The following is a 27,269-nucleotide window of genomic DNA, read 5'->3' as shown; positions in this document are numbered from 1 at the left end:
GCGTTTAACTGAGAATATCACAAAGGGATGGACAATACAGAGACTAAAAAGTATACCGTTAAAAAACACCAACTGTGAAGGTGTGTTAGCATAGCATAGATATGTATAATACGTTTGTCGACACTGTGTTGAGAAGGATGACGTGTTGCGGCGCTATGTTAGTGCAACCTCCATATTTAATGTGGCCAGTCTGGCAGAATTGACTCGACTTGATTGATTTTATTTTATTTTTTTCCACAGTAAATGGGACTAAGCGACACTGTTAAGATTTGAGACTACTTTCAACTTGCACATGTGACTTAATTCCACTTAATTCCACGGAACGCATTCTTTCAATTTTCCATTCATATTGATGAAAGGATTAGGAGCGATTGCCAGCTTCCAATCAAGTTTTCGATGTTTGGATGAATTTCTAGCGTGTCTGAAATCTCAAGACAAACGATTAAGTGTGCCGTCTGTGATTAGTGTTGTTGTTAGCATTAGCATTTGCAAAGCATCACATATTTTCCAATGTTTCTGGGAGATGTTGAAACTAATGTTGAACTTTTTAACTGTAGTTCCAAAAGGTATGTTTTGGAGAAAACATGACCGTGCACATCACCAACCTGTGAAACAAACATGGTGTCTGCATCATGCTTGGGGCTGTTTTTCTTCCGCTGAAACTAGGGCCATAGACAATATTGAAAGAAATATGGACAGTCAGTGTTTCCACCAAACCTTCCGATTTCTAGTAGGAAACAAAAGAAATGGTCAGGAAAAGCCCACTAGAACAGCAAACATTTATTTGATGTCAGTCGCAGGCACTAAACTAGTACGATAGGGCTTGTAATTAAGACTCAGTTGACTTGTGGAATTATACAGTTTATTCCCTGCTTAAGGTGGAAGGAAAAGGCAAAGCGTGTCTCGTTGCACTTTATCGATGCAATCTGGACAGCCTTGAGGGAGACAGATTTTCAAAAACACAAACGTGTGCGGAATTTCACAGATTGGATGATTACATCTAAGCATAAACATCCGTACTAAAATTCTCCCTGGTAGTATTAGAATGCGGGTGTGTGGAATACGGGTGGGTTAATGTCTTCAGCAGATGAAAGTCACTCTATTTCGGAATGAACAGTTCAGTGGAACTTATAAAGAATTGGTTATTCCAGTAAAATACGACTCTGAAGATGTCAAGTGACAATACATGGGCACTAATAATGAAAGAACGGAATGTACAACCTTTTATACTTGTTGTAGGGCAATTATGAATGTGAAAATATTACTGAAAAGATTTCCAATCACAACAAAGCGGCAAAAATTGATAGTTTTTTTGTGCCTACAGTTGTGCGCTATTTTATCTATCTTTAGCTATTGATTGATCAGTCAGGACCGCTGCATATTTGCGGTTCGGCAAATGTGGACTCACCTATTCACAGATTATTTTTCAATATTGTCAACATTTTTGTATTTTTGTATTTTTTATTTTTTCAACATTTTATTTTATTTTTTTTTTTTTTAAACATTTGACCTCCATCTTCATGGAAAAATAAATTTTATGTGGATAATTTTTTTTTCCCCTGGCACTTGCGGGCTCACGTATTCACAAATTATTTTTCAATATTTTTCAACATTTTTTTTTTTTTTTTTTTTATATTTGACCTCTAATATTCATGGAGAATGAAATTTTATGGGGGTATTTATTTTTGTCACCTTTTTACAGATTTCTTTTCAATATTTCTTAAACATTTTCTTAAAAAAAATGTTTGACCTACATTTTTCATGGAAAATTAAATTTTATGGGGGTAAAATTTATTTATTTCATTGCAATCATAATGGCCGTCAGTTATTTGCGGATTTCCATTCTTTGTGGATCACCCCCGCGAAAGCTTTGGTGTCTACTGTACTCACAGGCACATATTCTTTATCCTCTGCGAAGGACGGCTAAGAAGGAGCAGCGCAATATCTATTGAAATTAAGCAAAAAATGCGTGTTATTCATGATGTTCTGTTTAATTATGTCATTACTGTGTTTTTTTTCAAACATTTTCAATGTTATAAGAACACTAAAATGTGCGTTAAAACAGACATTACAAACATTTTTGATGTTTGTTTTGGGAGGCTGGTTCCGTTTGAATGGTATTTCCATTCATTTCAGAGGGGAAGGATGATATGCGATACAAATGTTTTGAATTCTGACTGTGGTCACGGCACAAAATGTTATTTTGAACAATAAAAACTAAGTCAGCGCTTCGGTTCCGCAGTTCAATATAACATTCATATGGAGTCTAAGGATATTAATGCAGACAATTTGAATGCTTCCGTGCTTTCATCAGTGGGCACTTTTAGTGGCCAAAAAAAACAACATATTGATGAATTGTAAAGAGTCATGACTAAAGTGCTCAAATGAAATTGCGGCTTCTGCTCCCCGTCACTAATTTGCCGCGGGATGAGATGTAACGGCTCAACGGGCCAGTCTGTTTAGCGTAGTAAATATGTACAAATGGTGCACATCAACTCGTTTAAGCATTTTGTTTTCAGAACAAACAAGGATAATCTGTTGCTCTTCTCCGCATGGCTGCCTTCAGTTAACACGCATAAAATCACACGGGCAAGGAGGCGGATAAGCACAAGTAAACATTGTTCAACGCCGGCCTCGTTCGAGTAATCTTGCTCGCGCGGTGAAGCCACGTGGCCCGTCTTAAATTGGCGTCATTTTGCCTGTTTTTCATAATTGCTGTTAGCCTGCGGAGAAATGAAACCGGAGGGAGGGGGAGAAAACCCCAGAAGACCCCCTTGAAATGTATTCTATTTCTCCCATACATCAGCAGCTCCAAGCCACATCACAAGCATCGTTCCGTCACGCTGTCGGCCTCGGCAGACACGATCTATACACACACATGTTCGTGTTTACTTTTACCCGTGTGGAAGTTGGCAAAGATGATGTTTTCGAGTCAAAGTCGACCACGTCCATCAACAAATACCGGATTCCCTGATGAACGTCGGTTTTGAAAACTCACTGTTGATAAGTTTTTGTGAGATTTGTGAGCGTGACCCCCGTTTGCTTGCCAAATTGTGAGCCCATTTTGCGCCACTGCCTTCCTTGCTCGTTTGCTGGTTATGAATGGTTGTCGCTTGTTATTAAATTGTGATGTTGTTGACATTTGACAGAATAGATAACTGTATAGTGTCACACACAAACTGTTGTTGCGTTATAAATGCTTTATAACTTAATTATTACAGTTCATTATTAGAAACAATTAACCCATGATTAGTGTGCTCTTATTGTAGAGTACGATAACCATTACGTGTTGATATAATTAAAAATTTCAAGTGTGACTAGATTTACCTTTATAAAATTATAATAAATAAATATTAATAATAGAGCCCTGCAATTGGCTGGCAACCAGTCCAGGGTGTCCCCTGCCTACTGCCCCGAGCCAGCTGGGATAGGCGCCAGCACCCTCCGCGACCCTTGTGAGGAATAAGCGGTCAAGAAAATGGATGGATGGATGAATGGATAAATAATAGAAATACGCAAAATTTAGAATATGTAGTAACCATACAGCGTCAAAATAGTTCAATTCAGCCAAATACAAAACTACATAAAGTATTAAAACTTCAAAACAAAATATTTTATGAATGAGTCAAAGTTTAAAACGTTATTTTTTAACAATAAAATTTGATTATCACACCCTTATTGTAGAATTGCTAACTAGCCTTGAGCCTGCATATCTTATTTATGAAGGTTTAGGAATAATTTATGAATAGATTATAACATCATGATTAATAATTCAGACATTTAAAGCACATTATACGCAAGCTTTATTGTAAATAGATCATTATTACGGAGCTTGCCAAATAATGTGCCTGCTAATTTGTGGAACGGCTAGTTAAATGTTTATTTATGATTTATGCATTATGTATAAATGAGTTTGTTTAACTAATAAACACAAATGAGCAAACTTAATTGTAATATCAATAGCTATAAGAGGTCAAAGTAGTTTAAACAGTGGGCATAAATTTATGGTTGAAAATGTGGATAAATTTACAAATATTTTATTAATAATTTGTATTTTATGTATAGACCTTATTGTAGAATAAATAACTATTACTGTATTTTTATTTATTTATTTATTTATTTATTTATTTATTTATTTATTTATTTATTTATTTTTGCAAAATGAGTGCAGTCACAAGATTTTACAGTACTTTGGGAGCTTGTAAATTAATTAACAATTTAATCATAAAACACTATTAGTGTAAGTGTTAAAAATGCAATGTACACATTTGTATGTACTCTGACCCTTAAAAAATCCAAAATTAATTGTTTTATCTTTACCATATAGCGAGTCTGTATTTATCTGCTGACGTCTGCCTGTGAACCGTCGCCGTCACCTTGCCGCTTGGAAAAACACCTGGACAGTTCAAAAGCTGCACCATAGAAAAGCGCTTTGCTTGTAAATGCCTCGCATTGTTCTCCCCCCGAATGTTAAAATGTCGGTAATGATTGAGGCTGGAGGCGGCGTGACTGTTAACCTCTCAGCGCGGGGCCATTAAGTATCAACGTGGTAAATGTAACAGGCAACGGCTTCTAATTTGTCAGCTGGAAAACGGACTCCCCTTCATTTTCGCTTTACGCCTTGTGCAACATTAAGGGTACATATTATAGAAAATTAACTTTTTAATTGCTAGCGCAGGGACCGAGTTCTGGCATGAATAGTGAAAAAAAAAAAAAAAAAAAAAAAAAGCAAGCAATTGACAACCCCACGAAAAATAGGTCGTCCAAACATGAAATAAATTTTCCCAAAACACTCATTTAAGTAATTTCAAACTCATCTGAAAAGATTACCCTAAAATTAATTATTTTATTAAATTACAGCTACTACATTACTTTATTTTGAAAAAAAAAAACTCTTAGACACTTAGACAATAGCCCACCAAGCAAGACAGAAAAAATGAAACGGTGTTATGTACCCGGCGCCGAAATCCAGTGCAATATGAATACACTTGCTGGCGAGAGTCAGCCCGGTTTTACGTGTACACTTGCTGGCGAGATTGCAAGAGGGTAGCACATACACAAACTACAATTTGATACTGTTACATATTTGCATAATATATGGCATTATCGCATCGTGGAAAAAGTTCATGACAGGTGCAGTGAACAAAATGTTCAGTATCCTTCACTTACATATTGGGGATATTTTGGGGGATTTGGAATGAATAAGGTGACTTTTATTATTGCTTACAGGATGTTCCAGTCATTTGGTTGCATAAAATTGATAAGATCAACCAAAAGTTAAAAAAAAAAAAAAAAAACACACAATATTGTGCTTTTGTACATAACAGCAACATATAAACAACCTACAACTTCTCATAACATTGATGTTGAGGCACTTACTTTGCTAATACAAGCACAGTTCCTCCACATATTGACTCTCTGTTCACAAGCATATTACATTTCCCTTCATCTGACCATTAATGTGGATTTGAAACATAGAAGGGCCAAAACCTGCCTTGTGAAAATTAAACTGCACTAAAAAAGTAGCCACCAGAGGGTGCTAGACCTGCACAAATGGAGATCAACCTGGCTTTTTTTTTTTGTGTGCTGCTTTTAATATCGTGACATGACGACGACCATATTGTGGCAGTTTTAATATCGCAATGCCACAACATTGCCGTCATTCGTTACATCCCTAATGCATGCTTCTCGCCACTACAGAAAGGTTGTAAGGAAACATAGGAACTCTTAAAATTGTGAAAAAATAGTCATATTTCTCTTTTAGGGCGAACTGTCAAAGTGTACGTCATCGTTTATGTTTTGGATGTCAAACTCAAGGGCCGTTGGCTATATCCGGCCCGCCGCATCATTGTATGAGCCTGGAAATAATACCATGTTGATGCTGAAAAATATTGCTGGAGTGGCATATTTTTTTTTACAGCGTCATATATAACCTTCCCCCTGTGCCGGCGGCCTTTCAGCCAACACTGTACTGGCTACAATACAAGAACATTTTACAACCCTGCCAACGCTCCAAAATCAATGTTTTCCTCTTTGCTGTGAATACAAAACAACGAGAGGCGAGTTGGAGCAAATCCACACTTCAGGCGTCAGACGCGCCGTCACCTTGACACTCGGCAGCCATTTTGCCAAACACTTCATATCTTCTGACAGCAGCGATACACGGAAGAGCGTCGCAAGTTTACGGGCGACGGGCGCCGAGGGCTCATTGGTAATGGCCTGCGACATCAACTATTCATGTTGTGATGGAACTGATGCGCTTTAATGAGCTGTTGTGCTGACATAGTACAAATATTTTAAGTGGGGAAGAAGAGTTTTAGTTTTGATTGAAGACTTTTCAAGGGGATGTATTGTGCATGTTTCACTCAAAATTTTAAGCACTTCCTTGTCTGGATCGAGAATTATATGCAGTAGCAAAAATCCGTATATAATTGGCAGCCATTATAAATGCATTGAAAAGATGTTGTAATATGTATTTTAAATAGCATTCCAGCAATGACATGAGTGAAATTAAAAATTATTTTATTTTATTTTTTGTAAATCACACTGGTGTGCCAATTTGGGCAGTATAAGACAGACAGATGGACATACTGTTCATTAAGACATCTCGACTCCTTTCAGCTCATCAATACGGCACTAATATTGGTTGTTCTTCACAGAGGATAAAGAATATATGAGTTGAGGTACTATTATATTGTCCTTTACATGTGTTGCTCACTGTTTGCGTTCAATCCATTGCATACTGGGTTATAGTATCGCAATATAAAAGCTAATTTGCATTAGCATTAATCCTCTGATGCCAACAAAACTCAATGCAGGTCTGCTTACCTTTTGTCTTTGACATAATCCAGGTGTGTCGCACATGTGGGGAATGAGGGTGTTTCTGAACAAATGTTTTTCAGGTAGCGTACTTTGGCTGTTGCTTGAAAGTGGCTCTGGATCTTCATCCAGCAAAGGTGATCATGTAATGGGCGGAGAAAGTCTGTATGCAAATTAGACAAATGTTGTTTAATTTCACACTTGGAGGAAGCGGCACTCCAGAGATCCAGTATTTTGTATATAAGACTTCAAAACGTCAATTTTCCATAATATGTCACCTTGGTATGCTGCGGGTCAAAATGACCCAATCTAAAGTTAAAGTGCAAATGCTAGCTTTTCGCTATCAGTCTGGGCACCGACAGAAAAATAATGGTTCTGTTTGACATTATAGAATCTGCAGTGTGGCACCGCACCACAGGGTGGCGCCTCTTTGTTTTTGTGTGCACGAGCAGCACTTTTTCGGTTTTGACTGTGAAAACAGTTACTAGTTACTCTAACTATGTTTCACGGGATACTTTTGTAACATTGATTATATACCGGGTCAATCTGACCCGACCTATTTATTTATTTATTTATTTATTTTATTTTTTGCTTTGAAACTTCACATCAACAGACTTTAAGAAATGGTTAGTTTTGACATGTGTACAATGAAAACATTCAATAATAAGCTATAAACAATGTTTATCAGGTTGTTTTTGAAATGTTAAACATTCCGGGTCAAACTGACCCATTTTAAGAGTGAAAAAGTATAAATATTAGGTTTTTTTTAATGTCTCATGGACAGACAATTAAAAATATTCACGTTGACATTTTCAATTAAAATGTTAAATCTTTATTGGAATGCTTTTGGAACGTAGCCTGGGTCACTTTGACCCATTTTAACATTGAAAAATATATTTTTTTCCACTATGAAATTTTCTAGATTAAAATGGTTCACTTTGACATATTTTCAATAAAAGGTTTATCGGAATCCTTTTGGTATGTTAAACGTGGCCTGGGTCAAGTTGACCCGTTTTAAAATGAGTAGTAGACAATAAAAATGATTTGTTTTGACATATTTGTATTTAAAACTCTTAATCAGGAGCTATAATTCATTATCAGGGCACCTTTGGGACATTTAAACGTAGCCCGGGTCAAACTGACCCATTTCAAAGTTCAAGAACTACAAATAGTGGTGAAACTTGTTCAATATGTTCATTTGAAATATTTGCAACAAAAGTTGTTAATAATGTTTATTGAGATATAACCCGGGTCAAATTGACCCCGGGAACATGATTGCTGTTCCTGAGAAACCAAACTAACAGGAGAGTTCAGTATTGCTCCCCCATGTCACGTTATTTACTGTTTCTGCGTGCAGTAGTTGCTTTGCTTTATTTCTGCTAATTTATAGCTTTAGCTTTGTTTGCTAAAATAATAACAATAATAATAATAACAATAATAATAATGATAATAATAATATTAATAATAATAATAATAATCGCATATTAAATCGCAATGACAATATTGGTAAAAAAATAATAATAATAATCTGATTCTTTTTCAGGGTCAGCGAAACTCAGGCAGATTCAAGATGATCAAGATGAATCCTAATAGTGATCCGTGCTTAAATCAGACAGGATGCCTTAAACAAACATTAAATCCATTCCCAGATAAAAGCACACGCATAAGAATAAGAAGTATGCACGCGCGTTTGAGTTATAGTCGAGCCTTGCTGTAGTTAAACACTTGCGCCAAAGCGCTCGCTAATCCGATCACACTCACTGTGCGGGCCCTTTAGCTGCGAGCGCCCCTGCGAAGGCTCCCTCTTCATTAACATTTAATGAGCACATAAATAGTGCAAATGAAAATGGAATGAGTCGGGGAAAGTCCACCGGAGGCTTGCAAACCTAAAGTAAAGGGAAATAATTAACCTTTTGATTGGATATTATTGAATTCAATTTCGAGTGTTTTCGGTGCAGTGAAGGCAAACGAGCGCAGTGTGGATAAATGACGCACTTTAAAGAGGCGATGCAGTTTTTCTTCACCTTCTCGTCGCCACTGTGACGTGAGTGATGTTCCGTTTTGTCCCGTCGCTTGGCTGCGTCATTGACGGGCTGTCCTCTCCTGTGTTGTTCTTCAAAAGTTGACGTCTTAGTTCGGAGAACTCTGCATATTATAGTCGCTCGTGAGTCACGTCAGTACAAATTCATATTCATATTCATAAATGAATATGATGGAATCAACATTTTTAAATTCATTATTATTAAATATTCACTATTTTGAGTTTTATATACTGAAATAGATAACATTTTACTGAACATTTTACTGTGTGGATTTTATTTTTTATTTTTTTGCAATGTCAACTGTTCAGTTACATTTTACACTATAAATAAAGATGACTTGACTTGACTTGACTCCCACGTAACTAAATATGAAATAACCCTAATTTCCCAGATAATTTCCATACATTTGCGTAACTCCAATGAAAATTTTCCATTTTGGAATATTTCTAAAAATTCCCAACATAACTTTGCATGTAAATTACTTCCGTAAATTTACCCCAAAAATTCTCCTCCCTTTGCAACCTGACTTAGTGACTGTCACCAACTTCAATGATAAATTAGTTGCTTTAATAATTATATGTGATTTGTCACTTTGCAAATGTGTTTGCCAATCAACTCCCTATTATGGATTCCTGAGGTTGGCATTATGCATGCCCAGAACTGTTATAAATAATGATGGCCTTAATTTGGTAATATTCAACATACACGCACTGGCGCGTCCTGGAGGCTTTTAAAACCGTGCTCAACACCCTCAATTACACCAAATTATTTATTAGCACTCATCTTCCCGATGTTATGTTCTTGGATCCCAAAAGCGCAGACACAAATAAGAGTTTAACAATTTATTCGCATAACATCAAAAGGTGTGGAACTAACTTGACTTGACCGGAAACAACGAGAAGGCATCGAGGAAAAGAGTGAATCGATCTGATTGGTTGTGGCTAGACACATGGGTAACAGGACTGACATGGAATTATCTGATTGGCTGTTGACCAGATAAAGAGATTAAAGTTTCTTGACATCACACAGCTCCTGACATCACATAGCTTAATGCCAGTTGAAACTAGATGCTGGTTACATCACTTCAAAACAGACACTTGACCTCGCTGTCATGACCCAAATATAACCCTTGCATGACCCAAACTTAGCCCTGGCATGACCCAGTCATGACACCCGAGCTCTCCTCCTACAAAAGATGCATATCCTGAGGCTAAGCTAACCAGCCTCCATACGGCCAAAAAAACTGGTGTGAACTTTGGGAAGGCGAAAATTCAAGTGACAATGACAGCGACTTTGTTGACCTTGATGAGCAAAACGAGACCTTGTGTGCTGAAAGACCCGTTTTGAATTGTTGTCATCCAAAACGTCAATATTGATATCAAATAAAAAAAATGTTAATACTGTGAGTATTAGTATTGTCTAATGTCAAACCTAATGAGGAGGCGCAAAACACAAATTCAACCAAGGTTATCCACCTGTTCTTAGTCCGTCATGGTACCTTCTTAACAGGCAGTTTTTAAGAGCCTTTCGCTTGCTTCATGCATTTTTTCCCTTTAAAAGGCCCAATGAGCTATCACCGTGTAAATTTTAAAACAAGTTCTAAGGTACTTATAGTATAAATACGCACCTTGCCAAGGAACTTCACTTTTCTACTGACATATAATTTTGCACATATTTTGTTGGACTTTCCAAATGTCATGACTTTTTTAACCCAAAAATGTATTGAAAATGGTATGGTACAGTATGGTATCCCGACTCCTTTGTGTCACTTCTTTTTTTTTTTTTTTTTTTTTTTAAATAGGTGTTCTTGAAAAAAATGTGGAGGGCGAAGCGGAAGCTCTCAGCAAGGCGAAGACCCTCTACAAGTCCTGTACCAATGAGAGTGAGTAAGCCACCGATTGCTCTTGCAATTTTTATACATGTTTGGGAGCAAATGAGTTAATTCATCAATGTAGACATTATTAAAACATTAACTGATGGCTCTGCAGCCCATTTCAAATCAATTAATAGCAAAAACATCGACAACTTTGCGCCACTACACCCTCTCGGCCCCACCCTGTGCATGGCCCTGGTTTCAAACCCCAATTTGAGAACCTAACCCAATTTTAAAACCTTACTTTTAAACCTAACCCTAATTTGAAAGGCGAAGTGTAATTTGAAACCCCAACAATCGTTTAAAGCCCTAACTCTAGTTTAAAACCCCGATTCTAAACCCTCATTTTAGATGAAAACCTGAACCATATTCTGAAGCCCTACTTTGCAACCCGAACCCTGCAGTTTTCAACTCTCTCAAATGACTATTTCAAAAGGACTGATTGAAGCGCTATTGCCAAAGGTTTGACCGAGCAAAAGGGAGGTTCTCCTTTGCTGATGACGCTGCCTGACGTCTTTGAGTGGCCCATGGCTGTGGACAACTGGGACGCCGACTATGGTAAAGTGCTCCTTATTTTCTCTTCCTGCGCCATCCGCATGTTCTTATGGTGTCTCTTTTGGCAGGTAAAATATGGCGGGTGGAGGATGTCATAGCTAAGTTGAACGTGAAGTATCAAAATCCACTCCTGGTGTCCATGTATGTTGACGTTGATGAGCGGGACTCCAAATCACACATCATTCATGTATGTGGGAAATAAATCATGAATCCCCTTCCACATATCTATGAGGTCTGATTTTATTTTTCCTTTATTTAAAAATAAAATGACTTCTATTTGGCAGTTTGAGCAGCAGCAGAGCCTGGGCGTCTGGTCCAAAGGAGACCATGCTTGTAATGGATCTAACGAAGAGGTGGGTGTTGTGTTTTTATTTCTTTTCTTCTTTTTTTTTTATGGTGTCCACTGATACGTAACAAAAAGAGCTCCTTGGTCTCATTTGGCCAATAAGTCTGGTTTTCATGACTCACTAGGAGCTGAACAATTAATTGATTTCCAATCGACAACACAGTGCAGTGGAATGCAATTTTCAAAATGGCAAAACAAAAACAGAAAATACGTTTGGTTGCGTCTCAACTTGGACCATATGTGTGATTAACACTGACACTCTTTGCCTTGTGGGGATCTTTGTTTTTCTTTACTTTTCTGATCGCCTCTCAGACAGAAGCAATCGAGCATACTCACAGCTTGTGACTGGCCGCGTGTTTTTGTCTGCGCGTAGCTCACACAGCGCGACGGCCGTCTGGTCCGCGTCTGTTGAACGTAAATCAATGAGAGCTCTCCTTCACTCCTGCTTGTCTCGAACGGGGATCGCTTGACAGGCGTGCCGGCTCTACGAGCTCTTTGCGATTGACCTGGTGAAGCTGATCCGCACCGACCGAGGTCTGGCCGTCAACGAGACGCTGATCAGGGAGGAAGTGACCCGGGTGATGGAGTTGGAGAGGGGCATTGCAGAGGTAAGCCCATTACGGGGTTCATTCAAGTTTGAAGCGTTTCCTAAACGTTCTCTAAATTGTCTTAATAGTTCTTATTTATTCTCTAAGCACTTGTAATGGTACTTGTGACAACAAAGACCATTAAAACTGTTTAGAAAACTATTAAGACTGTTTAGAGAATGTTTAGGAAAGGCTACAACATTCTCTAAATAGTCTTAAGTCTTAATGCCGTTTGTCATCGCAAAAACCATTAAAACTGTTTAGAGAACTATTAAGACTGTTTAGAGAATGTTTAGGAAACGATACAACATTAAACATACAACATACAGCGAATACCATTAAAATTGTTTAGAGAACTATTAAGAATGTTTAGAGACTGTTTAGGAAACGCTACAACATTCTCTAAACAGTCTTAATAGTTCTCCAAACAGTTTTAATGGTCTTTGTTATCACTATGACCATTCACATTGTTTAGAGAAAGAGTAAGAACTGTTAAGACTGTTTAGAAAACGTTTAAGAAACGCTGCAAACTTGAACAAACACAGATGTGAAATAAACATTTAAGCCCGTATCCCACTGAAGGGGCGAACATTTGCAACACTAACGAATGTTGATTTCACACCAAGGTTCATTCAAGGTCACATACGTTCTCTAAACAGCCTTATTGGTTTCCTAAACAGTCTTAATGGTCTTTCTTGACGTAATCATGTTCAAAATTTCCTTGCGACAAGACCATTAAGACTGACTGGAGTACGCTTAAGACTTTTTTGAGAATGTTTAGGAAACACTGGCACCTTGAACAAGCCCTGACAAATCTATCCATCCATTTTCTTGACCGCTTCGTCCTCACAAGGGTTGCGGGGGGTGCTGGAGCCTATCACAGCTGGCATTGGGCAGTAGGCGAGGTACACCCTGAACTGGTTGCTACCCAATCGCAGGTCCTGACAAATGCTGACGCGAAATCAATATTCGCTAGCATTGCATTCACCCCTCAGTGAGAAACGGACTTTATGATGTAATTGATTTTTCATTCCCAACAATACAAGATGAAACGGGTAATATTTCGTTTTTAGTGATACACCATAATGAGATGCTAGCAATGTAGCTTCCTTGGCGGTTTGCCTTTTTTTAACCCGTATCCCACAGAGGGGCGAACGTTTGCGACACTAGTAAATGTTGATTTCACGTCAGGTTTCGTACAAGGTTGAACGTTTCCTAAATGTTCTCTAAACATGGTTGTCTTAACAGTCTTAATGTTTTTTTGTTTTGTTTTTTCATATTTGAATATTTTTAAAAGTGATGGGGTTAACGTGAGGTGAGGCTACGCTCAAATCTTGCTAGCAGTTTTACGACTACATACACTAGCTTCAAATCATGATGCACAAACTGTTTAATGATTTACATGACTTTTAATTATTTCCTTTCACTATTTTCCTTTTATACTCATATCTCAAAGCACCACTGTTACACACACTCACACACTTCACCTGCCCTCCACTACACCGCCGACATTCACAAGGCCATCACGACTGCTCTGCAACGCTGACATTTACAGAACTCAAGGGCGCCAGAGATGTTTGTTGTTCCTGGAACGGCACCGCAGCTCAGTTCACGGTTCAGAGAGACCGGAGGGGGTGGATAAATGGAGGAACGAGTTGACTTTTAACCTCTTTCTTTTCTTCTCTCAGGCGAACGATTCCCCAAGTGTCTCCAACGATCGAGAGTTGCGTTACAACAGGATGGAACTCGGCGATCTCAACGCCAATTTCACCCTTGAAGTCGAATCGAGGGTAAACCGTTTATCCCGAATGGGGAATAAATCGTCTCTATCACCTTTCCATCCTGCCGCTAATGTATTCTTCTCTCTGGCGGATTTGTCCTGAAGCTGTTCAACTGGAGTTATTTCACCACTCAGATAATGAATACAGTCAACATCACTGTCACAGACACGGAGGAGGTTATAAACTTAAGCCCCAACTATTTCAAAAAGCTCAACCCACTCCTGGCTCGATATACAAAGAGGTATGTAACTTGGGATAAACACGGTCACGCATTTTTTGGTTCTCTGTGCGTTAGCGGGGTTTCTTGATTGATGATAGTTTTTTTTTCTTTTTCTTTTTTTTTTTTGAACGGCGTGCCTCTCATCACAGGGATGTGCAGAACTACTTGATGTGGCGTTTCGCGTCACAGATAGTGGATCACCTGAGTAAAGCTTACAGGGATACGGCCAAAGCCTTCAAAAAGGTACGGCGCAATAGAAAAAAAAAATAATCCAAACGGTTGAATCGACGCCAGACGGATGCGTTGTGATGTATTCCTCTGCAGGCCATGCACGGCACGACGGCAGAGGAACCGGTGTGGCGTCAATGCGCAATGTTTGTCAGTGGTGCCATGTACAATGCGGTCGGGCGTTTGTACGTGCAGGAGGCCTTCTCCGATAACAGCAAAAAGATGGTCAGTGCTTTTGCTTTGTTTGATTTCGTTGAACGGAATTGCCTTCATCGTCTAACGGGCGAAATGAACACTTTGGGAAAGGTCCATTGTATCAGGGTTTCAAAATTCAAGCTGGGGTTGGATTTTTAACACATTCACTGCTTGCCCAGCAGAAATGCATCATTTGACGTCTTTTTCCGTCAATGGCAGTGAATGAGTTAAGTAAAGGCAAATTGGGGTTTGAAACCTGGTTAAGGGTTTTACGTGAGAGTTTCAAATCCTGAGTTGGGTTGTCAGGCCACAGTTTTTGTAATGGGTTACGGTTTAAAATTAGGGTTTCAAGCATACAGTCGGGTTTCAAATCCTCTACAGTACTCAAAGCCAGGGTTAGGATTTCAAATTAGGGGTTCAAATTTGGTTTAGGATTTCAAATTGAGGTTTCAAGATAGTGTTAGGGTTTCAAACCTTGTTAAGTTTTCACATTAGCGTTTCAAATTAGATGCTCAGGCAGAGGTTGGGGTTTCAAACTCTGGTTCAGTTTTCGATCTAAGATTAATCTATAAAATGAAAGTTTTAAACTAAGGTTGAAGTTTCAAATTAGGGTTCTAAACTCGTGTTGGGTTTTTAATCTGTGGTTAAGGTTTCAAATTAGCGCTTCAAACTAGGGCCAGGGTTTCAAATTAGGGATTTAAATGTTAGGGTTTCAAACGAGTTTATGGCTAGTGTTAGATTATCAAGTGAGGGTTTCAAAGCTGGGCTAAGGTTCATTATTAGGATTTCAAGTCTTCGCTATTGCTTCAAGTTGGGCGTTCAAATTACACAATTTGAAGGAGAGGCTAGGGTTTCAAATAAAGGTTTCAAGTCTGGGTTTAGATTTCAGATTTAGAGTTTCAAGAGAGAATTAGGGTTTAGGTGTGTTTTAGGGTTGGATTTTCAAGCTTTAGTCATTTGGTTCTTGAGCCTGTGTTGGGGTTTCAGGTTAGGGTTTCAAATAACATATTCAAACAGAAGTTTTCGGCAATTAGGCTTTTAAACCTAACCTTTAACCTTTTAAAAATCCAAATGCATTTTTGAAGGCTATCTCAAACAACAAAAAGAACATGTTAGGAACCATATGTAGGGAAACTTGTGGCCCGTACAGTTGAATAAAATGTTTCAGAGTTGTTGATGTAGTAAAGCAGCAGTGCTCATAAATTACACATAACTTTTCTGTATTGTGAGTTTGACTTCACATTGAGTCACTTGGGAAATCAATCTTTTGTCGGCCATTGTGTGTTGAGACCGACATCTATTTACTACCATGTGGTCGTACAATTCAGAAAAATCACACGCACAAACACACAGGCTGAGATCCACATGCATGAGTGGGATACGGTCCACAGCGTGACATCAAGATTTACGGTGTGTGTCATTTTTGAGAAATGCGCAAGCACGCACCCACCAAAAAGCACACGATAAAATGATTTACAATGCGGGCGCTGTCGGCTGTCTCACACCACTATTTCACACTTTCAGCCAAACTCTATAGCTGTCGTTTTTCCAATGCTAATTGTAACTATTGCATTTTACTACAACTGTTTGTTTTTTCGTGGCTTTTTTTTATTTTTTTATTTTGTCCAATGATGTAATTATGGAGCTTGTTTTGACTTTGTTGCCCAACCTCTTGCGAAATGTGGCCCTGGTGAGAACGTTTTCGTTAATGTGTGATAAATAAGGGGCTTTTTTTTTTTTTTTTTACTTGTGTCTTTCGGCCCAAGATGGAAGAGATGATTAAAGATATCCGAGATGTCTTTATCAGTAACCTCAAGGAACTGACCTGGATGGATGATGTCACCAAAAAAGCAGCTGAGGAAAAAGTATGGAAAACAGCTCCTTTATTTATTTATTTTTTATTTGTGTACGTTGAGATGACTGATCAGCTCCTCCGCTCAGGTTCGAGCTATCCGGGAACAAATCGGCTACTCTGACAACATCATGGACGACGAATACCTCAACGACGAGTACAAAGACGTGAGTGTCCGCCAAATGTGTCAGATTGCAGTCACGTCACACGCACGACTTTTAGCGTGGCTGCGCATCGATCTTGTGAAATGATTTTCTGAACGGGCGCGCCGGCTTGTGTGTTGGTGTTAGCTCAACTACAGCGCGGACGAGTTCTTTGAAAACATTGTGCACACGATGGCCTACAACAAGAAGAAAGTTCTGCAGAAACTCAGAGTGGAAGTCAACAAAGATGAGTAAGACTGAATTGTTTCACAATGTTTTAGTAGTTACTACTTTGACCTGACATGGTTTTGTTTGAAAGCCCCCAAAATGGCGATTTGTTTTACCTTAGTAACTCATTTGCTCCCAGAAAGGTATAAAAACGTTCTATTTTAAATATTGCCATGGTCCCAAAAACGTATTTATACGTTTTTTTTTATGTTTTTTTTTTTTTTATGTAAGAGCATACAGAAGGCATTAATGCAGGTTCTGACATGAAGAGGTCGCTTAAAGCAATAGTAGTTACAAAAAACGGCCATCAGGTGGCAGCAGAGTATAAGAGATCAAAAAGTTGCGACAAGCTCTTTTTGCCAGTGTTTTAACCAGGAATGTGAATAATAATAAAATATATTCTCATGCTACTCGCTGCAAAATGGATGAATGAATCAAAGTAGAGACTCTAATATTTCTTTTGGTAGCTTCCATGTTTTTATAGCAATAGAACACAATATTCTGTGGGCCTTGAAAAATCGGTCCAAATCCAGTAAAACAGCCGGGAGCAAAGGGGGTTGCTGCTTCAGTCAAAATGGCTGTGAGTCAATGAGTTAAAATCAACTGAGAAATTATTTTCAATTCCTATATATTTTTTTCATTATTATACAAATCTTGACTGTAATTCTGATTCGACTATGGCGAGAGCATAACAAGGTTCTGCTGACCGTTTTTACTTGTACTCATTTCCAGGTGGGTGTCAGGAGCAGCAGTCATAAACGCCTTCTACTCATGGAGGAAAAACATCATAAGTATTCCACATACGATTTGTCACTTTCACACATAGAATCCATATCAAAAGTCTACACACCCATATCAAATACCTGTTTTTTTGTGAAAATTAAAAATGTGAGACCAGGATCTCAAATCCAGCATTGATGTGACCTATGACTCGTTCAAGTCAGTAAAAAGTAAAAATATCCATCTCAGATAATGGGGTTGCATAATTGTGCACACCCTCTTATAATTTGTAATTTGTCTCCCATATAGTTAAATATAAAATATTTTTTCAATTGAGTTGTGCACTTGACATTAAAGGTGGAAATAAAATATCTTGGTCTTCCTAAAAGCATTTGAACAGTGATGAATAGATTTGATTTGATTTCACATTGATTTTTTTTTTTTGTGCTGGGTCTGCAAGTGTCTCTGTCTCGTCTCTGTCTCGTCTCTGCCGTTAGTATTCCCTGCTGGTATCCTCCAGCCGCCATTCTTCAGTAAAGGCCAGGCCAAATCTCTCAACTACGGAGGAATCGGCATGGTCATCGGCCACGAGGTCATGCACGGCTTTGACAACATCGGTAGGTTGTTATACCCCACCCCCAATACATCTTCATACAAACCTTACAGTGTAAGATTGTGTATACAGTGCAATTAGTAGGGATATAACCATATCCAAACATCACGATACGATATTATCACGATATGAAGGTCACGATACGATAATTATCACGATATTGTAGGGGCGTTGGCGATATTTAAAAAGATCACAATATTGTAAAAAAAAAAAAAAAAAAAAGAGAGCTCATACAAAAAAAAAAAAAAGCACAATATTGTGCTTTTGTACATAACAGCAATGCATATAAACCACCTACAATCTCTAATAACAATATTGAAGCACTTACTTGGTAATGCAAGCACACATTGATCGCTTCACAAGCAAAACATAGAAGGCCAAAACATCCCTAATGAAAATTAAATTGCACTAATAAACTAGCCACTAGAGGGTGCTAGAACTGCACAAATGGAAATCAACCTCACCTTTTTTTTAACAAATGTGTTCCTTTTAAATATTGTGAACATGACGACGACGATATTGTGTCAGTTTTAATATGACGATATTGCCCTTATCGTGCCATCCCTAGTAATTAGTATTTAAAAAATTTGAGTTAAAAAACTCGCAATAATCGACTTATGGATTCATATCGGGATTAATCGAATCGTAACCTATGAAATGTGATACGGATCAAATCTCCACTAGGCAATTCACACCCCTAATAGTGACTAATTAATATTTTTATGGGAAAAAACGCTACACAGTAAGTATAAAACGTAAAAAAAGTATAAAAGTCAAATTGATAATTGAGGGTGCGACATATTCATACGGCACGGCAGAAACTTGTTTATTGCGTTCCTAAGCTTAAAACCTCATTTGTCGGGACCGCCGTAAACCAAAGACCCCCAGTCGTATTACAGTAAATAACATCATTCCCATTATGGAAATGACAAGAGACCATCCAGCATTTTGAAGTGCGTTAATGCGAATCCTGGATTTCAGTCAGCGCTTGACATTTTTCCATTTCTTTTCAAAGTGATGAATTTGCTGTGTTTTTTTCTAGGTCGTAAATACGATAAAGACGGCGACCTGAAGGACTGGTGGACGGAGGACTCGGCTCAGAGGTTCTTGGAGCTGTCCGCGTGCATCGTCGATCAGTACGCCAACTTCTCTTGGGACCTGGCCAACGGACTTAATGTACAAGCATCCCAAAAGCGTTACCTTCTCCCGTTTCTTTCCAGCAGAATTTCACATTTCATGTTTTCGCCGCACTTCTGCAGCTCGTCTCCTCAATGCCTCACGACGCTTTCATATTTTTCTGTTGACAGATTGCTAACTCCCCCGCGGTACTTTTGATTTATTTATTTTTTTTCCCCAGGCACTGTTTCCTTTTTAAAACATTTCTTCCATCCGAAAAAAAAAGAAAGAAAGCTGTTTACAGTGTGTGCTGAATTAAGGAGCGATTCCACTCTGTTTACATTGCCGTCTCCGTGTTGTCCTCCTCCTCTAGCTAAAAGGTAACAACACCCTTGGGGAGAACATCGCCGATAACGGAGGCGTGCGGCAGGCCTATCAGGTAAGGAGCCTGAAAACGAGGAGGAAAACATTTGGAGCCGCGACTGGGACTCTCTTCTGCCCAATATTAATTGCAGATGTCAACCACTTTACGGACGGATGAATAATAGTTTTCAACTGCTGTGTTAACCGGAGCCCAAAGTCCCATTCACTCATTCCCATTTTGAGGCAAATAGTGCCAAGTGGCTATCAGGGGAGACGCCTTGGCTTTCGTTTGCCTTAGTTTTTATCCAATTTGATTTTTTTTCTGCGGTATGATTCCATACCAAACTCATCCTCCTCCCCGTATGATTGAGCCGCTCTTTTCCTGGAGTGTTGCCACGCACAAAGAACCCCATGCGCGTATGTGCCGTCTACCGTCTTCACCACCAAGAGTTTCATTAAAATCTAAAAATAATGTTTCATGATCTTTTATCCATTCCATTAACAATTATTTGTTTCTCTTAGTTTGATGTATACAATGGTTATTCCCAAAAATGTAGTTATTGTTAATATTTTGAGTTTTTTGAAACAATGTTGTTATGGTTAACAAAAATTAATGAAATAACTAAAATAGAATTTATATTTATATATTAATATATATTTATTTAGATTTTATTATTTTTATGCATATTTCTTTGTTTTTATTATTATTATTATTATTATATTTAGTATTTTATTATTATATATATATTTATTTAAATATAATAATGATAGAAATATTTTTGTTAACAAAATGTAAAAATTAAAGTGCTTTAAAAAAACTTATTGAAACCATATTTGACTTATAAAACTAACTAAAACTAAGTATAATTATTGTAAAAAAAATATATTGATTTTCATCATTATCATAAATGAGCTTTCAGGGTTCATTTAAAATGTATTTATTGTTGGCATGATTGTACAACCATAGAGATAAAGGAAAGGGGAACATCATTTTATAATTGTATATTACTTTTATCTTACAAAAAATAAATAAATAAATAAAACTAACACTAAATCTAATTAAAACAAAACATTTTTGAAAACAAGGGGAAAAAACACAATAAAAATGAACAAGTCTATCTATCTATCTATCTATCTACCCGATCTCAGCTATAGTCCTGTCTTGTCTTGTGCGATGTGTGCAGGCCTACCAGAATTATGTGAAGAAACACGGCGAGGAGCCACTGCTGCCAGGACTCAACCTAAACCACGATCAACTCTTCTTCCTCAACTTTGCTCAGGTAGTCGACAATAAATTATTTGGTGGAGGATTACATAAGTCATAAAACATCGTGCTGCTTGAGAATTCGGTTGAGCCCCTCCTTTGCACTCTAAAGAATCATAACTTATTGTGTTTAGAATATAAAATAAATAAAAAACAAAATAATAAGTATATATATTTTTTAATTGATAGGTTTAATTGATTAGATAGATATGGATGAACAGTGGGCACCATGTGATTTGCGACATTACATTTTATGTTTGTTTAAAAAAAAATAAAGCTGCTGAAAAACAATGAACTGTATATGAGTTCTTTCTGCCATGTAAAATGAAATAGCATTGCTCCATTTACGATATTGTTTATCCTCACTCGGGTCTCGTTAAAAAAAGGTTTGCTGTCATCTTCCATATGAAATCTGAATTTCTCATGTAAAAAAATATGTATTGGCGACAATAAATATGTTTGTGTGTGTCAGGTGTGGTGTGGAACGCGGCGACCAGAAGATGCTTTAAGTTCCATCCAAGTCGATCAACACAGTCCAGGAAAATTCAGGTACGCTCCAAGGTTATTATAGTGTTAATTTTGACAAGATATTTTAACTTAGTTTTAGTTATAGTCTTTTGACTAAAATGAATTAAAGTTTTAGTCATCTGATTTTATTTTAGTTTTAATCCAATTTTAGTTGATGAAAACTTGTAGCATGTAGCCTACATGATCGTTCGAACATACTCGCAAATATGTTCGAACGATCATGTAGGCTACATGCTACAAAGTTAGCATACCTTCCCATAATGCCACGGGGTATTATTTGCGCATGCGCGAGTGAAAACAAAACCCCATTTTTTAGGCATTTGAGCCACATTACCAATTCATTAAAAAAGGAAGTAGACAAAAAAAAACAGTGTTTATTCGTAACTTTTACGATTTATTATGTCTGCCGTGCATGATATAGGTCCGTCTTTTTTTTCCACTCGCGCATGCGCAAATAATACCCCGTGGCATTATGGGAAGGTATGCTAACTGTAGCATGTAGCCTACAAGTACGTTTGAACATATTTGCAAGTATGTTCGAACGCATTTGCGAGTATGTTCGAACATATTTGCGAGTATGTTTGAACTTATTTGCGAGTATGTTCAAACATATTTGCGATTATGTTCAAACATATTTGCAAGTATGTTCGAACGTATTTGTGAGTATGTTCGAACATATTTGCGAGTATCTTCGAACGTATTTGCGGCTATGTTTGAACATATTTGAGAATATGTTCGAACATATTTGCGAGTATGTTCGAACGTATTTGTGACTATGTTCAAACATGTTTGCGAGTATTTTCGAACATATTTGCAAGTATGTTCGAACATACTCGCCAGCCAAAAATGTTTACTGCACATTGGCAGCACTACGCTTCCGTACTGCCCTACAAAGACTATATAAAAACTAAAATAGAGAAATCATGTTGAAAAATGCACAAGCTTTGTGTGTGTGTGTCAGGGTTCTGGGCTCCCTTCAGAACTTCCCCGAGTTTGCCAAAGTTTACGGCTGCAACAGAAGCAGCTACATGGTCTCGGACAAGGTGTGCCGTGTGTGGTGATCCCACAAACCTGTGCGGACTTCCTGATTGGTCCTCGGACCTGGCATAGGAAGCGGAATCTCCCCCCCCCCCATGTGGGACGGAGCGGGGCTGCCATGTGTGCGCTTCCTCGGAGAACAGCAGCGCCGACTGTAAATCTCCCCAAACGGACGGTACAACATCACCTCGACATTTCTTCAAGTGAGCATCGCTGCTGTCCTTAACTGGATACAACCAACAATCGGTCTTTGTCTTCTTTTTTTTTTTGTCATGTACTGCACACGGGTTAATGTACTCCAACCCACTGGCTTATAAATACACCAAACGCCCACTTGCACTCGTAGCAGAGGACTGAACCACTGTGCTGTGATGCACGACTGTCTTCAGCCTTCATCTCGTGCTTGAGCCAAAACCATTCCAGAAAACGGGATTCTATTTTGCCAACTATAGAGCAGTAACCTGCGTTTTACTCGCCGACGGACACGTCTGCCTTTTAAGATTCTCTCACCAATCACCGAGATGACAATCGACACACTTCTGTTTCCACGGGTTTCCGTTTGTGGCGTTGTCACGACGACGGCTGCCAAATCGCAATGCCTTACATGACCGGTGGTGCTACTGTCACTCACAAGGCGTTATTGTCATTTTTACACTTTGGTTACACTCTAAAAATGGATTGGTTAAAAAAATAATTAAAACTACCTATCTAGTAGGTTAAGATCACTGATCTATTATTTATATATGACTGGATACCAGATAGGCGAAGCCTTTTGAGTTCGCGAGGCCGCCATATTGCTCCTCCCAAGAAAGGTTTCTCGCCATACGATCCTATACATTTACAGTATCCAAATTGGAGAATATTTGAGAACATACTTAGTAGCATGATTTATGGTGTTTTAAATGTATTAAACATAAATAACAGGCCTTCAGACCTTTACAACTTGTAGATTTTTTATTTTAGAATTATAACTAATTCTTTTTATTTTTATTTTTATTTTTTTATTGGAAAGTTGCAAAGATTTCCATTTACCAATTTTTTTAACCAGTTTTTCCCATTATCCAAAACGGCAATAAAAACATGGAGAATAATAATAACAATAATAATAATAATAACAATAATAATAATAATAATAATAATAATAATAATAATAATAATAATAAAAAATATATAATATATAACAATTAACAAAAAGGAACCGGGGAGCACAGTTAAACTATTTCACCTACTAAGCGTTTAAAGGAGAAAAGGCAAGAATAAAGATCAAAGATCCTTACATGCTAATGTTGCGTCAGTTGAAATCAGACCTTGTTGGTTTCACATACTCAGTCTATTTGGACCACATCCGGTAAAATTAGTCTGGAATTATAACTAATTCAACAAAAGATGCCTCTTCCAAATCTAATATTGAGGTCTAAGGAACTGAGCGATAAACGAAAAAGGGCGTCTTCAAAGCAGCACATACCGTCTACTTGTTATTTATTTATTTATTTATTTATTTTTCTTGTAAAAATAAAAAATAAAAAAATAGTGACCACTCTGGCATAAAACCCCCAACCCCGCCTCCGGCCTTATACTAACTGCCTCCGAGCTGTATATGTCTCATCTGTACGTACAGCATGTAGTTTATACAGTAGTTTGCTCACAAGGTGGGAGGAGCAGCGTGACTTCAGCGGCTTGCACTGGCATGTATGGGCTATCGGCTATCCAGTCATACGTACAGGTCAGTGGTTTAGATCATATTGGCTTGATTAACCAATAGACATTGACCATTCCGGGTGGTTATGGGCGTGCCAATTTTGTTGGTTAGCCAAACAACCAATGTCAATGAAATTGGTGATCAATTTATTGTATTCTAAATGTGATATTAAAAAATAATATAGTGTTTAAAAAAGAAAAACATGCATTTAAGCAGCTCTGTGGCTTAGCGGTAGTGTGTCCTCCCTGCAACTTAAAGGTTGTGGGTTCAATCCTTGGCTGGGGTCATACCAAAGATTATTAAAAAAAAAAAAAAATTTGACCTGTTTGCTTGTCACTCAACATTATGTGTTGCAATTGGGGGGTTAGGTCATCAAATGATTGCTCCTCTCAGGGGATGAATCAAATGTGGAGAACAAATTTCACCCCACTTGTCAGTGTGACAATCAGTGGTACTTTTTTTTTCTTTTTTTTCTCGTGATTCCCGGGGCGGAAAAAAAAATGTCCGCCTTTTAATCTCTTGGTCAGAATGACCAATTTGTATGGGTTGGTCCAAACACTAATAAATATTGGTTGAAAACACCAACCATTACTAGAGTGGTCGTTTCATGACTACCAGCTAGTTTGGTCAAATTGAACCCGTTTTTGGTAGATTTGACCAATCTGTTTTTAGAGTGTTGGGTTAGAGTGGTTCGGGTTATTTCTTTGGGCGTTTGGTGGATTTGTGTCTGCAGAAAAGAGCGAGGAAATACGCATCCCACATGCGCCATACCGCTTTCATCATCGGTCGATGATTACAAAAGTGCAAGCAAAGAGGAGGATTTTAACAGTGTTGTGATTCCAAGGCTTTATTTTTCTCTCGTTGGTCACAACATTAGGTACACTTGCACAGTGGTTCAACTCTTGCACTGTGTCTGATTTGCTAGGGAGGAGCTCATATTTAAAAGGAAAAGAGCGTGAAGCATTATTTTAAATATGGAAACAAATATATCGAAAACCGTATTTGTTGGATTTTTCAACCCGTGTGTCTGTTGGCATCTCTTCTAAGGTGCATGCCATTACTCGTGAAAGGTGATTTTTCTTTTTCCCATGTAACTGCAGGCTGCAATAAAAAAAAAATCTCTTGCCTTTTAACAAGAAATCATTCTAGACATCTCGATGTTTTTCTATTATCCATTTTTTTGTCAATCATTCACTCAGGCTTTCTTTCTCTCCGCCTCGCTTCACCTGTAGAAAGACATATATACCTCAGTTGCCTGTATTTCAATACTTTACAGTCATATCATCATCATCTGAAAGAGCATTTCAAAATAAAAAATCTTTCAATCAGTGCTATAACTTACTTTGTGTGCAATGTGTGGGTGTGCAAACATCTGAACTTGGCCTCCTTTCAAAAGAAAATAAACCCAAAGGCATGAAAATGATAAATATTCCTCCACCTCATTTTAGAGTGATATCCAGCAGATGTTTCCTTTTGCTCGCTGCCTCAAGAAAAGTCCGTCCGTCCATCCATCCGCCCTTCTGGAATGCAGGACTGAATTCATACTTCTGCGAAGCCCTCAAATGACGGATACAGTATTAATCGATTTCTCTGTGTTGGAAATGACTACACGAGAGACAACTGCAACGGGCTCTTTGCACAAACGCGGCTAATGTATTTTAGCGCCAAAATTGAGCGTACAGTTATGCAATTCTCCAGTATGCTACACATACAGTTAAAGGTACTCAACTTGACAAGCAAAACATGTTTGTCAGTTGCGATCGCTGATGGTGACCTCTTGTCATGAGTGCGTAGAGACACTGACATCCGCTGTGAGGGTTCACACTACCCACACAATCCTGCTGTCATGACACATACACACGCATGAGCTATATAACATTACCGCGTCTCAGCATGTCCATGTAAAATTACTCCCTTCTTGTTGATGTGGCCCTGCGTGTGTGTGCGTGGGGCACTGAGTGGTCCAATAGGCAATCGTCGCTCCATTATATGCATTTATCACACACGCACACCTACACGCACACACACCGATACTAATAATACACGCGGGGTTGTAATTCTCCTGAGTGCTTCTTCATGTGAGATGAAACCACACTGATGCACTCTTGACCCAAAGTGGAGTGCTTTCACTGACAAAGGCTGCTGACAAACACCAATTCTGCCTTAGCTACTCTATCTATCTCTATCTATCTATCTATCTATCTATCTATCTATCTATCTATCGTTAGCTAGATAACTAGCTAGCTGGTGTATCTTTCTATCTATCTATCTATCTATCTATCTATCTATCTATCTATCGTTAGCTAGCTAACTAGCTAACTGGTGCATCTATCTATCTATGTATCTATCTATCTATCTATCTATCTATCTATCTATCTATCTATCTATCTATCTATCTATCTATCTATCGTTAGCTAGCTAGCTGGTGTATCTATCTATCTATCTATCTATCTATCTATCTATCTATCTATCTATCTATCGTTAGCTAGCTAGCTGGTGTATCTATCTATCTATCTATCTATCTATCTATCTATCGTTAGCTAGCTAGCTGGTGTATCTATCTATCTATCTATCTATCTATCGTTAGCTAGCTAGCTGGTGTATCTATCTATCTATCTATCTATCTATCTATCTATCTATCTATCTATCTATCTATCTATCTATCGTTATCTAGCTAACTAGCTAACTGGTGCATCTCTCTCTCTCTCTCTCTCTCTCTCTCTCTCTCTCTCTCTCTCTCTCTCTCTCTCTCTCTCTCTCTCTCTCTCTCTCTCATGTTGGGGGACCCTATGAACCCCCCCCCCCCCCACCCCAATACTCCCAAAAGACGCCCATCAACTCAACTTGCCCAGACTTTGTAACTTTGTAAACGTTTACACCAGAACGTGCGCTTGTCATCGACTCGACAAGCATGAAATGGAAAACAGTGCCACCTTGTGGATATGCACCGCAGCGCTTCCCTTTCTGTGTTCATTTAAGTAACAAATATGGTTTGCATTGCTTCAAAATTGATTTGTTTCATTAACCGATGTCCAAGAGACTTCCAGAAAGTTACAGCA

The 27,269-nt window shown here is 38.2% G+C and overlaps 1 protein-coding gene across 2 annotated transcripts in view; it reads left to right on the top strand.

Moving 5' to 3' along the window:
* LOC144033497 (neprilysin-like) overlaps positions 1-25,547 on the top strand; it is a 40,879-nt gene extending 15,332 nt beyond the window's left edge. The window contains exons 5-23 of one of the 2 annotated variants that reach the window (XM_077541652.1): positions 10,663-10,743; positions 11,197-11,292; positions 11,358-11,476; positions 11,574-11,642; positions 12,109-12,243; positions 13,911-14,012; positions 14,108-14,244; positions 14,373-14,466; positions 14,548-14,676; positions 16,413-16,511; positions 16,588-16,665; positions 16,789-16,892; positions 17,602-17,660; positions 18,087-18,206; positions 19,245-19,378; positions 19,692-19,757; positions 20,866-20,961; positions 21,418-21,494; positions 22,435-25,547. In XM_077541652.1, coding sequence (XP_077397778.1) covers positions 10,663-10,743; positions 11,197-11,292; positions 11,358-11,476; positions 11,574-11,642; positions 12,109-12,243; positions 13,911-14,012; positions 14,108-14,244; positions 14,373-14,466; positions 14,548-14,676; positions 16,413-16,511; positions 16,588-16,665; positions 16,789-16,892; positions 17,602-17,660; positions 18,087-18,206; positions 19,245-19,378; positions 19,692-19,757; positions 20,866-20,961; positions 21,418-21,494; positions 22,435-22,534 — 1,895 coding nt within the window. In that variant the 3' untranslated portion in view covers positions 22,535-25,547. Of the gene's footprint in view, positions 1-10,662; positions 10,744-11,196; positions 11,293-11,357; positions 11,477-11,573; positions 11,643-12,108; positions 12,244-13,910; positions 14,013-14,107; positions 14,245-14,372; positions 14,467-14,547; positions 14,677-16,412; positions 16,512-16,587; positions 16,666-16,788; positions 16,893-17,601; positions 17,661-18,086; positions 18,207-19,244; positions 19,379-19,691; positions 19,758-20,865; positions 20,962-21,417; positions 21,495-22,434 lie in introns of those variants that run through there. The other variant, XR_013287995.1, reaches the window with a different exon arrangement.
* The last annotated feature ends 1,722 nt before the right edge of the window (positions 25,548-27,269 follow it).

The sequence above is a fragment of the Festucalex cinctus genome, chromosome 13 (assembly GCF_051991245.1).
Source record: "Festucalex cinctus isolate MCC-2025b chromosome 13, RoL_Fcin_1.0, whole genome shotgun sequence".
NCBI lineage: Eukaryota > Metazoa > Chordata > Actinopteri > Syngnathiformes > Syngnathidae > Festucalex > Festucalex cinctus.
The sequence above is the reverse complement of the archived record's forward strand: the minus strand, read 5'-3'. Positions and strand labels throughout refer to the sequence as shown.